The 13,319-nt window shown below is 36.9% G+C and overlaps 1 protein-coding gene across 2 annotated transcripts in view; it reads right to left on the bottom strand.

Moving 5' to 3' along the window:
* Znf385b (zinc finger protein 385B) overlaps positions 1 to 13,319 on the bottom strand; it is a 279,057-nt gene that overhangs the window by 87,047 nt on the left and 178,691 nt on the right. For both annotated transcript variants that reach the window (XM_042688337.1, XM_042688338.1), the window contains exon 2: positions 6,366 to 6,508. In XM_042688337.1, the coding sequence (XP_042544271.1) occupies positions 6,366 to 6,508 (143 nt within the window). The remainder of the gene's footprint in view (positions 1 to 6,365; positions 6,509 to 13,319) is intronic.

Genomic DNA, 13,319 nt, shown 5'->3' with positions numbered 1-13,319 from the left:
ATTTGGGATTTCATATCTAGAAATAGTATTATTGTTTCACTTATTTGTTCATGTATCAGGAAAACATTATTGTAAGGAAAAGATAAAATAAGGCTCCTTTTCACAAAAATAAGGGTCCCAAGTCTCTTACAATGAAGTATCAGTGACTGTGGTTATGCTTTTGCTTTCCTAGACCAATTGCAAAGACATGACAGAATTTTAAATAAACAGGCTTGTAAAATAGATGCCAATCAGCACAGAAATAGACAGGTAACTATAGCCATAGCTATGGAAAATGATACATATACATCTGTGCATATACGCAAAATGTGGCTATTCAAAATAACCTTAAGCTCATCACATGTATGTCATATCATGTTGGGTGTGTCTACTTTGTTGGGACTGATACAGTAAAGTACCACAGTCTGGTACACATAGAAAGATGTTTTCTCAGAGTCCAAGAGGTTAGATGTGAGAGATCAGGGTGCCAGCGTGGTGTGGTTCTGGTTAGGAATCTCTTTCTCGTCCACAGAAGGCTACGTTCTTGCTATGTCTTCATATGGTAAAGAGAAGCAGGGAAACTCCTGTGCTTTCATCCTATAAACACACTCACGGCATCATGATGGTCCCGCCCTTGTACCCTCATCTCCCCTAATTACCTTCCACAGGTTTCATCTCCAATTACTATGTTGGGGAGCTCAGGCTTCAACATGTGAATTTTGGGAGACAAATAATTTATCCTTCTTGTATTTCTATTCTGAAGAAGTCTCTTCTTAAGGACAACTAAATGCCAAGAATTATCCTTGTTGGTGGTGAATAAAGATGAAATTTGGGTCTGCATGAAAGGAAATAGTGGGTTCTAACTGAGAAAACAATTTTGCATATTTGGCCACTACTGAAACATCATCCACAATAACTAAATGAGCATGGAGCAGTTAGGAAATTTATAGTAAAATGAAGAACAAAATAAGAAAAATAGAGCTCTCTGGGTAACAAGAAATATTTTCCACCGTATTTATTTTTTTCCTTTTTCTTCTTTTTTTTTTTTTCTGGTGCTAGGGTTTGAGCTCAGGGCCTTGCCTCTTTTCAGCTTGCTTGCTCAGCTGTGATTGTAACACTTGACTGGTACCTAAAAACAGATTTCACTAGTCATTTTTGATATTTGTAGTTGGGCTGGCCTCAAAGCACAATCCTCCAGATCTCAGCCTCCCAAGTAACTATGATAGGAGTATAAACATGAGCCACCAATGTTTTACTTCTTTCTGGTAGTTTTGAATAGTACAAAGTTCAGTTACTATTTTTACTTTGTTGATATTTTTTGGTTATATTATGTTGCTTTTTTGTTTTGTTTTGTTTTGTTTATTGGTTGTGGGGCTTGAACTCAGGGCTTTTGGCATTGTCCCTGAGCCTCTTTGTACTCAAGGTTAGCACTACCACTTGAGCCACAATGCTATTTCCAGTTTTTGAGCAGTTAACTGGAGATAAGAGTCTCATTTTTCTGCCCACAGCTTCAAACCATGATCCTCAGATTCCAGCCATCTGAGTAGCTAGGATTACAGGTGTGAGCATTGTTTTTTCAAGCACATTCAAGCACATGGGCATTTTGTTTATTTATTTTGTTTATCCTCTTCCTCAAGTCCAGTATGCTCCAATGAAATCCAATAAATAACATCTGCTTTTTAATTAAATGTTTTTAAGATGAAAGCTTAGAACAAGAGATACAGTAGACACTTGCCAAGGTATCCTCATATTCACACAGATGTCCAGGTACCACATGTGGAGAAAAAGACTAAATAATTACAGGTTTCAGAATTTTTGTTTTTAAAAAAAGGTGACAAGGACAGTCAGAGTAAAAGTAAACAGCCAGGTTTATCACTGAGTACTCAGTATTACCTTTACTGGATAGGGGGGTATGGCCATTGAGATTCAAGAAGTTAGGGCCATTTCCTCTATCCTTTTCTCCCCTCTTCTCTTCAAAAAAACTTTTGTTGAGCACCTGTGCCAGATACCAAACATAATACAATAAACAAGAAGTAGCCCTCTGCAAATGAGCCATTCTAGCAAAGACAGAAATTCAGGTAGTTAGGCTATGGCATAAAAACAGCTGTAACTGAGGTAATTTGGGGGTACTTTGGAAGCACAGAAGATGGGGCTTTCTCCAGACAGAAGCCTTCCTGGGAAGGGAGAGAGTATCTAAATTGAATTATGAATGGCCTGTAGTTGAAGGTGAGGTGCTAGCACTGGAAGTGTGCATTAGTGGACAGCTAGGTAGGCATCTTTAAAAACAATCATGTTTGGCATTGCACAGTCTTTTACCTACAAATGATGAAACTGTAACTGCTGAAGCCTTGAGTGAACATCATTAGATTCCATTCAGCACCTCAACATGGAATCCATCCTAAATCATCAGTGATATGAATCTCAGCCTCCTTATCATATCGCTTTGTAACTCTGAACAGCATCTTAAATTGTTTGCCTATTCTTCATACATAAGCATCAAGAGATTTTATCAGTTGTGTACTATAAAGCAAAACCACCACTAAATGAACACTGAAGCGTATTTCTTCACTGTGTAATCTGAGTATAGAACAAACACCAATTTATTTTGGAGTATAACAAAATCCCATTTCAATTTTCATTGCTAATCATATATTGTTACTACACTTCACTATAAAAATGCTCTGATGGCTCATGCTTGTAATCCTACTCTGGAGGCTGAGATCTGAGGATCGTGGTTTGAAGCCAGCACAAGTAGCAAAGTCTGTGATCTATTTATCTCCAATAAACTACACAGAAATCGCTGGAAGTGGTGCTTTGATTCATATGGTAGAGCGCTAGCCTTGAACAAACAGAGCCCAGGTCCAGAGTTTAAGCTTCAGTATCAGCAAAAAAGAGAAAATAATAATTGTTTTTTAAAAAGGGAGAAACACACTCTCATATTGCCTGTACACTATATACATATATATTTTTATACACATAAATGAATGTAGATCAATTTAAAGAAAATAGCAACTATTTCAGAGCACAGACAGTGTTCTGAAACCTAAGCTTTGCATTGTCTTCTTCATACAAAAACTAAATTAAGTTAGGCTTCAATACTTACTTTTAATAAAATCGACCATGGTTAAAAATAAAGTGGCGTAATCAAATTCACTTTTTTTTGAAAGAACAAGTAAACTATTTGCCTAATAGACTTAAAAAAATGTCCAACAAGAAATTAAGGGCTGTTTGTTACCTATATTCTGTTTCAAAGATCCTGTTTGTAGAATTGTATTTTCAGCCCAAAACTCCTTTCTTGTTTTTACTTAATTATTTTTCAGAAAATTGACTATCATGCTCACAGAAAAGAAGTAGACTTTTGATTGAGCTTTGTTCCCAATGAATGAGGTGGAAGGTGCTACCGGTTAAAAGAGCCAAGGATGTGAGGAGCCAGAATGTAAGTTTCAAAGTTAGAGGACTATAGTTCAAGGCTCTTCCTTTACTAATTCATTTTTCTTCTTTAGACAATAGCAGTAATAACCATAGTCTCTCAAAGTGCTTTGAGACCTGAGTACTCTAAAGGAAATAAATCATCACAAAAATATGACAATCCATTGAGATTAACAATAGGGATATACTCATCCTTTCTCCAGGAAATCTACTAAGTGAATTTGATGTTAGAATGAATAAGTCTATAAGGAAAAGGAGTAATTTAAATTACAACACAAAGTCAAAAAAATCATAAGTAACCCACTAGAGAAATGTGTTTCTTTTCCTTTTATTGTTCCTTTTTAAGAGAGAGTCTTGCTACTTAGCCAAGGCTGGCCTGGAACTCACTATGTAGACCAGGTTGGGCTCAAACTCAAGATCCTGCTGCCTTAGCTGTGTTTACAGGCATGCACTACCACACTTGGCTAAATTAATTTCTTTACACAATAACAGTCCTACTAGTGTTGACTTAATTTTTTAATATATTACCAGAAGGGCTTTTGACTAATAAATTACCTAGATATAATAAAGAGAATAGAATGATTATTTTATGTAATATTTTGCAGTGTTTTTCTCATTAATAACAAAGTATTAAAAAATAACAAAGTATTATTTGAAAACAAAAAAACAATTTCCTTTTAAGTAAAAACTTGAACTTTAATTAATAATTATCCTTTTTGGTTTCATTAAATGCAGTATATAATGAGATCAACACAATAAACAAGCAAACAGAAAACATATTAGTACCTCTGTAAGATTAATAAACTAGCCTGAAACTTTATCTTTAAAAAACCTTTATGAAAGTATTCCCTATGTTTTTGTTTTGTTTTATGCCAGTCCTGGACACTGTCCCAGAGCTTCTTTTGCTCAAGTGCTCTATCACTTGAGCCACAGCTTTACTCCTGACATTTTTTCAGTAGATTATTGAAGATAAGAGGTTCCATGGTTTTCTGTCCTGGCTGGCTTTGAGCTCTGATTCTCAGATCTTAGCTTCCTGAGTAGCTGGGATTAAAGGTGAGAGTCACCAGTGCCCAGATTCCTATTTATTTTAAAGCTCTTTAAAACAGAGAAGCATATGTAAGACATTTTGATAACTGCAAACAGTGCCATAGTATATGTAGCACTATTATGTGGGTATATCTATGGTATATTTAGGAACTGACAGAATGGATGACAGCTGCAATGAGTATTTTTCTCTATTGAAGGAATGAGAGTGTATTCACAAGCAAAGAATATATTGCTGGGCACTGGAGCAGAAAATCTGTCATGAGACTCTTTTCTCCAATTAACCACCAAAAAGCCCGAAGTAGACCTGTGGCTTAAGTGGTAGAGTGCTAGGCTGAGCACAAAAGCTCAGGGACAGCATCCAGGCCCTGAGTTCAAGCCCCAGGACCAGCACAAAACAGATAAATAAGTAAATGAATGAATGCTAATGTTTTATTTGAATCTCTGAAATAATTACTCATGCATTACTTGCATTTCAAAGAAGAAAGCAGATGTGAAGAGCAGGGGCAGCACACATGAGCACTCCTCAGCCTCCACACTGCTTCCTGACAACACCTGGAGTGGTGTGGGGTCCACACACACTGCTATCCAAATATGTTTTCATCAAAACACAAGTCCCCAGTAAACATGCTAGGAAGTATAGAGAATTCAGTTACATTTGGAATGCATCATGATGCTTTGCTAGAACACACACTGGAGTTCAAGCTCTCTAAAATGGCCCAGATGGTGCTTTGGGAGCGTGTCTTCCACATCTAATGGTGTCATGTGACCAAGGTAGGCATGATTTATCTTACTGAGTTGCTCTTCTGGACTAGAAATGATGTTCACCTTTCCAAGTCTTTTACAAATCAAGCCACAACAAAAATACAAACATAAACCTGACTTGGTGCCAAAAACCCCAAACAAAACAACATTCAACTGCTTACTCATCAAGTCAAAACTAATGCTGTTTAAAAAGTTGGCCGATCCTCGAGCCCCTGATTACCTTACAACACTAAGCTCTGACAGAAGGCCTGTCAGCAGATTGTATTTACAACCCTTGAGGAAAAAAAAAATCATTTTTGCTGTTTTCACTTCATCCAGAAGACACGTTTGCAAAGGAAAACATTTGGCAGTCCTCAGATGTACACTGTCTGGTGAGGTTGATAATACAATTTTTTCTTTTTGATTATGACAGTACTTACAATGTTGTCTAATTCACAGGGACCATCATGCTCCACACTGACTGCATGTATCAATGGAACAGACATAATTCATTCAATCTCTAAGTTTAGAACCTGTGTATGAACTGATTTTATGTTGAATTTTATTGTTGAAAGATGTCATGTCAATCTTGACACGTCTGCAAAATGTATTGCATCCAAATGAAGAAGGTCAGTTGCCCTGAATGAAGAATATTGATCATTATGAACAATTCACTGATTTTTATAGTATAAGTTGGAAAGAGAATGTGTCAGTGTCATGCAGATAACTAACATACTGATTTAAGATGAGCATTTTTCTATTTGCTAAGACTTACAGTCATGAAATCCACAAGCACTCCAAATAAAAATTCTGCTCGTGTAAATGTCATACCTTATCTAAAATATCTCCCAAATTAAAGCACCTAGGGAGATAAAGCCTATAGTCCTTTTTTTTTCTCTTTCTAATCCTGAGGGAAAAAGTCAATGTGGCTTGATATCTCTAAATTGTGTTCTCAAGCATGTATGAACAGCATCTCAGAAATAATAGAGGTTCCAAAGCCATGGCAAAGTCCATGAAAACTGCACAATGCAACAGGTGAAATACCATATTCCACAGTACAGGTGAGCAATATAACCAATATGTGATCTTAAATTACATCTATTGCTTATTTGCAAATGCAGTGAAAAAAAGTGAGGAGGTATAAAGAAAATGCAAAGATATTTACTCACTGTGTTAAAATTTGGGAAGAGCCCAACAGCAGAACTACTGTCCACTGGGAAAGACATGAATGGTTTGATATCCAGCGAAGGCTGCATCATCAGGGTAGGTGTGCGCACGAGAGCAGGAAGGGCAGAAGTATGGCATGTGCTGCCTGCGCGAACAAAACAAAAATGACTTTAATCTCTTGCTCACATCCTTCTCCTTTCCAAATCTACAGTGAGAAAACAAGACCATTGAGCTACAACTTCTAAGCAAGGGTTACACTGAATGTTAGCAAATGGCAAAGGCAAAAGAGTCCTAACTGCTGTTCAAAGGATTGTGAATAGTAAATATGGTTAGGAAGAATCCTCCTCATGAAGACAGTGGGGTAGATCCTTTTTCTGGATGAGAGCCAAAGGGCTGTTCAGCCTCAAGCAAAACCCAGATTCTACTGGCAGGATGGGGATATTGTGAATGTCCTGGTACCTAAGTCTTGGTTTCTGACTAGTCAAAAATGAAGACGCCAGATGCTTTTTACTCTTCTTACTCTTCAGTGATTGGCTACTAGGCATGTTTAATGCAAATCAGAGATAATTACAGGGTATTTACAAAAGAAAGAAAACTTGGATATTTATAGTTACTGTGGCTCCAAAGAGAGAAAAGTTATGACTCACTTTTCTTTTTCTTAAATAAACTGAATGTTGCCCTTACTTTGAGGGAAATAGGCAGTCTAGACATTGAACAGAGGATCTAAAGGGGATGATTGTGGGCTGGCTACAGAGAACGTATTAGAGGGTAGGAACTAGTTGGAATGAAAAGTCATAGTCTTTTATTTCTAATGAATTTGTAATCATTTAGCAACAATCCCATTAAATAGGACACCTTCAGATAACTGGTTGAACACAAGAATAGGTTATGCAAAAATGTTGTCCAGCAGTAAAACCCATGGTTCTCTAGTCTATAGCTTCCAGGTGGTGCAGATACACCTGCAGATGGCTTTCAGATGGTCCTGAAAGACAGTCTCTGGTGCTTTTTTTTTCTCTTTAAACACATGACAGCTTTGTAGAGACCTAATTTACATATCCGACAACTCATCCACATAAATTGTGTTAAATAAACAGTTTTTAATGTATTTTCTGAGTCGTACAATCAACACCAAGATCAATTTTAGAACATATTAATGACTTTTAAATGATGCCTTGTACTTATTTTCAGTTAAAACTCATTTCCTTCCAACATCCTGTTCTTGCCAAACACTAACGTATTGTTTGTCTCAATCAATTTATCTATCCTGGCCATTTCATTCAAATGAACTAATACTACATGGGGTCTATTGTGACTGCCCTTTTTGGTTTCATATTTTCAAAGTTGTGTGGTAGCATGCATCAGAATTCTATGCATTTTCAAGACTGAATAATATTCTGTGGTATGAATGAATGGTCTACATTTTGCATACTCATTCATCAGTCCATGGGCATTTGGATTCTTGTCATACTTTTGGCTATAAGGAATAATGTTGCTATGAACATTCCATTACAAGTTTTAGTGTGGACATGTTTTCAGTTCTCTCAAATATATACTTAGGAGTGGAATTATAGCAATTGTTAGGTCATATGATTACCATATGATCCATGTTCTGAGGAACTGCCAGACTGTTTTCTTACAAGGGCTGTACCCCTTCCCACTGAAAGTATATGAGGATTCCAGTTTCTCCTGTCCTGTCTATATGAGATCACACAATAATTATATGCCTATAATCCCTTACTGTTTTCAAGGAGAAATGAGAAAATGCTTCAACTATTAAAATTCCCACCAACCTGTACTTAGTCCCAGAAGCATTTCTATTTTGATAATACTTGCTTTGGCAATGAATTTCCTTAATAAACCCTGTAAATCATCCTAGGACATCATTGGCAATAGTGTTTAATGAACTGTCATATCTCATTTACATTAATTCTAAAAAATAGGAAGCAAAAAGGGTGCTTGAAGCACTTATTGTAATAGCAGTTCTTTAGGTTAAATCCATCATTTAAGAAATATAGAGTAAGAGAAATCATCCAAAGAGAGAGTCATCCAAAACTAGAGATGGAAACAAAATGTTGTTTTCTGATACCAAGTAAATATTCTCTCAGGCTCTTATGTACATAACTACCCTGCTCTTAATTTCACACTACTCTTCTAATTAGGAAATGTTACACTCATTTCCAAACTCTATGCTGGCAGATCCAAGAGGATATCTTATATCAATACATTGAAGGATGCACTACCATGTATTAAAATACCTTAAAAGCTTTGCTTTAAAATCTTAGCTAAATTAAAAATTAGAGATTCTTCTTATAGTAGATTAACAGATTTTTTTGCAATTTATCATTATTATAAGGATCAAAAAGCAAAAAGCAAGTATACAGAATCAATCTATTTAAGCTGGCAGATGAACAAATTTATAATTGGTTATCCATTGTAGTTCTCCCAGAGGGAAGCAAAGTTCCTTCTCTAAGCCCACAATGGTGGTTCTGATAATACTATGTAATACATGGCCCCTGAGGGCCTGGTGAGATTCATTTTGTACTAACAACCTCAAATCAAAGCAAATGCAACAGGGAACTTGACAAACAGATTGCTCCATCAACAAAGGTCAGAATGCACAATGATCCCCCTTACACAATCAAATCTCTATGCTAATAAAGACAGAGGCTACAGAACTACTTAGCTGCCTTCAGGAATTAGCATAAAAAACTTAGCAGCTGTTTACCATTCATTAGCATTTTAATGACAGACAATTTGCGATGTTAAACACAGATTGCTTTAAAGTACTAGGGGATCTTCTGAATAAATAAAAACTAGGCTTTTATCAATTCCTTCACCTCAGTCTTGTTTTCACTTTTAAACCTGACTTTAAAATACTGCTTCACCAAGACTGAAGTCTTCAAAGGAAGATTTTGCAAATGGAAGTAACTGGGGACAAAGTGTATTTTTTTTTTCTTTCTGCACATATTATTTCCTGCTTCAATCCTCTGTCACTTTATTCCAGATTTTGCTGCTGGTATTGCTGCTGGGAAGCTTTTCTCCTCCCCTGTGGGTGTCCAAAAATTAGTTGGAATTACAAACAGAAATTTGGCCAAAAGGCATTGCACCCTGCAAGAAAACTCTCAATTTCTCTCAAAGTCACTGATTTGCTGAGAGAAAAAGGTTGAAATACAATAAACCAACACTTCGATGCAAAATTTCAACCTTTACATTGCTGTTCTTACGGGATAAGACTAACCTTGACTTTTATAGAACTGTTTAGCAGTATTATGTAAGATAATTCTGGTACATTGATCTGTTTCAAAGCACAGCATAAAGTCTGGCATATACCATCTTCCTGCATTATAAGATTTTTTAAAAAATATTTTTGGCAGTACTGGGGTTTGGAATTGGGCCTCATGCTTACTTAGGCAAAGGCCTCTACCACTGAGCCACAACTCAAGCCCTTATTCTATACTTCGTATTTTGAGATAGGGTCTCACTTTTTGCTTGGATCATGATCCTCCTATTATATATTTCACCCACTAGCTGGTATGACAGGCATGCCCCAACATGCCCAGCTGAAGCAGTGTTTCAATTATGCCTGGATTGGATGAAATGTTAGCACCTCTGACCTCAGAATCCAGTGCAGCTGAGATGATAGACATGTACCACTGCAACCATCTACCGGTATTTAAAATGTCCTTATTCATGTAAGTCTTGTGAAACTGGCTTCAAACTGTGCTCCACTGAATCTCAATCTCCCAAGAAGCTACAATAATGGACATAAACCTTATACCGACCTCACTCAGCAAATAAGGCTTTAGATTTCACTTAGTGTTCCACTATGTTTATCCAATTCCCTTTACTAAAATTAAGTGCAGTCATGAACCCCGCATACATTTAAGCACATAGAAGCACACATAATGTATAGATTTGCCACAATTCTCACGTAGAAATTTTGTAAATCCATAAGAATGTAATTGACCCTGTGCCATAAAAGCAATCCTTTCCTATAAACCAGCCTCCCTTCCTTCCCATCCTCCTTTATTCCCTCATCCTTCCTTCCCTCATCTTTCTCCATCTCGCACCTACCCTCGTTAGTTAATATAGTCACTTAATGTACATTGAATATAATAACTACACTTTCTCACTTTCTTCCTTCTGCTCATGTGCTCCTTCTCTTTGCCTTCCCTCCTTTCTCCTACTTTTAAACATTTAATGGGTCTCATTATAATCTACTTAAACCATATTCACCCCACACCATCATCCTCTCCTGGTGGTCTCACTTGATTATCTTTAGTGAATTATTTTCTTTATATAGCAGAAAGAAGGGAAGAGGTGCAAGAGATGCTGGGTTTGTAATTGTCCCTGGTAAGAGGCAAAGATCTTTATCAGGAGCAACAAAGCTGGGAAAATTGAAATGTCATTCATTTTAATTTCTTTAAGGAAATCATTGGGAGTTCCAAAATTGACATTGCCCTTCTTAATAAATTTTTGTGCTATGGTAAGTTTTGTTTTACTGCTCATTGAAAGGGGCATACATTATAAAGGCGTAGGAAAAAATGACTTCTGCAGGATTAGGATGCAGATCAGCTTTAAGATTGTCATGCAGGTTTTCTGACTCTGGTGTACTCTTCTTTCTAAGAGGAATATGTTTCCATTGTTTATGTTATGCTACCTAAAGGAGAGATACCAGGAAGCCTTGGAATTCTAACCTCAAAATGGTCTCCACAATCATATTTCAACGATCAAAGACTAAGGCAATAATTTCAGGTGTCACTAGGAGCTCAAATGAGGTTGTGCTTTGATAGATTATGGCATAGTCCGTTGACATGATATGGTACCTATTTGGTCATCAAGGCACCTGGCTGAAATAATAGTTTTCGTTACTCACAGTGCTAAGGATTTCACATATTATTGCTTTCCTAGGAATAGATGGGTATTCCTTACATTTCGTTGGAAAAGCAATACCCCAAAGTCTGGTGCTTCAAAATACATACCGAGCACTATGAATGAAAGGAAGGAGGGGGTAACAATGCTTGATAGGAAGTGGACTCATTACCTTGCTCATGTAACTGTAACCCCTCTCTATACAGTATCTTTATGATAACATATATATATTTGTTAGGAAATGGAAAGACTTGGAAAAAATTATATTAAGTGAATAAGCCAGGCCCAAAGAAACATAGATCCCGTGGTTTACCTTATTTGAAATAACTAATATATGTCTAGGACAAGCAGAAAAGGTCAAAAGCTATGTACCTATGACCATATAAGGTGATGTTAAGCCAAATGAACCCCAAGATAGGGAACACAAGTGGTTTTTTTCTTTCTTGTTATTGTTTTTAGTGTACTTAAAAAGTACTATGTGATTTTTTTTTCTTTTGTATGTTCTTTCCCCATGGTATAACCCCTATTATCACTGTATTTGATGTCGGTGCCCTGCATCTTGTATATACATTTTTCTAATTTGGGAAGGGGAAGGGAAATAACAACAAAATTCTGAAATAAGGATATAGGGGAAGGGAGGGAGGAGTTGGGGGGGTAGGGAGGGAAGGGTTAGCAGGGGAAAAACAATGGAGCAGGTAACAAAGCTCTATAGGAAATGTACTCATCACCTTACTCATGTAACTGCAACCTCTCTGTACAGTATCTTTACAATAAAAAAATAAAAAAGCATGAAAATGTGTTAAAATTTTTAAAAAAAGAATTAAGATCCCTGACCTTGATTCTCTTCCCTCTCCTTGGAGCCCAGGCATCCATTTAAAATTCCTACCTAAAAAAATTTTGTCCAAAATAATTGTCTTAAATTGCCTTCCTAGAGGCCTCATCCAGCAACCACAAAGATTAATCATCAGGGAAGAGAAGAGACTGAAAAGTTGATACCACTCCCATATACACTTGTCATCTACTCTGCTGAAGGCAGTTCCAAGAGACAACTCAGGAGACATTTGCGCAATACCAGTCTTTGTTGGCAGTGAAATTCAGCCCCTCAACTTTCAGTTACTTGCTACTTCCTGAGCTGAGAGGGCTGTCACTGTCCCAAGCCACTATCTGTTCATCGTTTAGATTATCTATTTCTTAAAAAAAAAAAGTTATTTACTATTCCTCCAAACATAACTAAACACTATTTTTTTCTACTTTCTGTGAAGAGTGCATTTAAGTTTTAACCATTTGACCTTTTCTTTGTGTTTCATGTCTTGTATGGCTCTGGAACTTACACATGTTAAACATATACTTATTTTCCTGTTGAGTTCATTTTTTTCTGTAATTCTATTTGGGGGGACCATCAGAGAGCTAAGAGGAAGCTTTCTTTTGCTCCAGTATCAAAAAGAAATTTATAGGAGTCTTTAACTTGATTTCTTTCATGGTGAGCAAGAAATACTTTTCTTTTTCTATTTCTCCCTACTTTAAATATGTCCTGGTGAATAGAAAGAAAGAGGAAGGGAGGGAGAAAAGGAGGGAGGGAGAAAGGGAGGGAGGGAAGGAGGAAGGATGGAAGGAAGGAAGGAGATAGTAATGTCAATAAAACAGGTAATACAAACAAGTATACAGATATAGTGATGCACAAGTTAGTGTCAGCTATTTGGGAGGTGAAGATGGGAGAGCAGTTTAAAGACAGGTAAATTGTTGAAAGAACCTATCTGAAAATCCAAGCAAAATGATTGGTGATGTGGTTCGAGTGACAAGAGTATTTGTGCATAAGACCTTGAGTTCTTGACTTCAGTCCTTATTATCACAGAGAGAGAGAGGGAGAGAGGGGGGGGGTAGAGAGAGAGAGAGAAAGAGAGAAGAGGAAGGAAGGAAGGAAGGAAGGAAGGAAGGAAGGAAGGAAGGAAGGAAGGAAGGAAGGAAGGGAGTGAAAGAAAGATAGGGGGAGGGAGGAAGGGAGGAAGGGAAAAGAAAAGAGAAAAGAAAAGATTCTGTCATCAGGTCTAGGGTGTAGCTCAGTGGGAGAGCATGACCATGGCTAT

Source organism: Dipodomys spectabilis, unplaced genomic scaffold (genome assembly GCF_019054845.1).
Source record: "Dipodomys spectabilis isolate Male_0828 unplaced genomic scaffold, ASM1905484v1 ptg000115l, whole genome shotgun sequence".
NCBI lineage: Eukaryota > Metazoa > Chordata > Mammalia > Rodentia > Heteromyidae > Dipodomys > Dipodomys spectabilis.
Note: the sequence above shows the minus strand (reverse complement) of the source record. Positions and strands in the feature narration are given on the sequence as shown.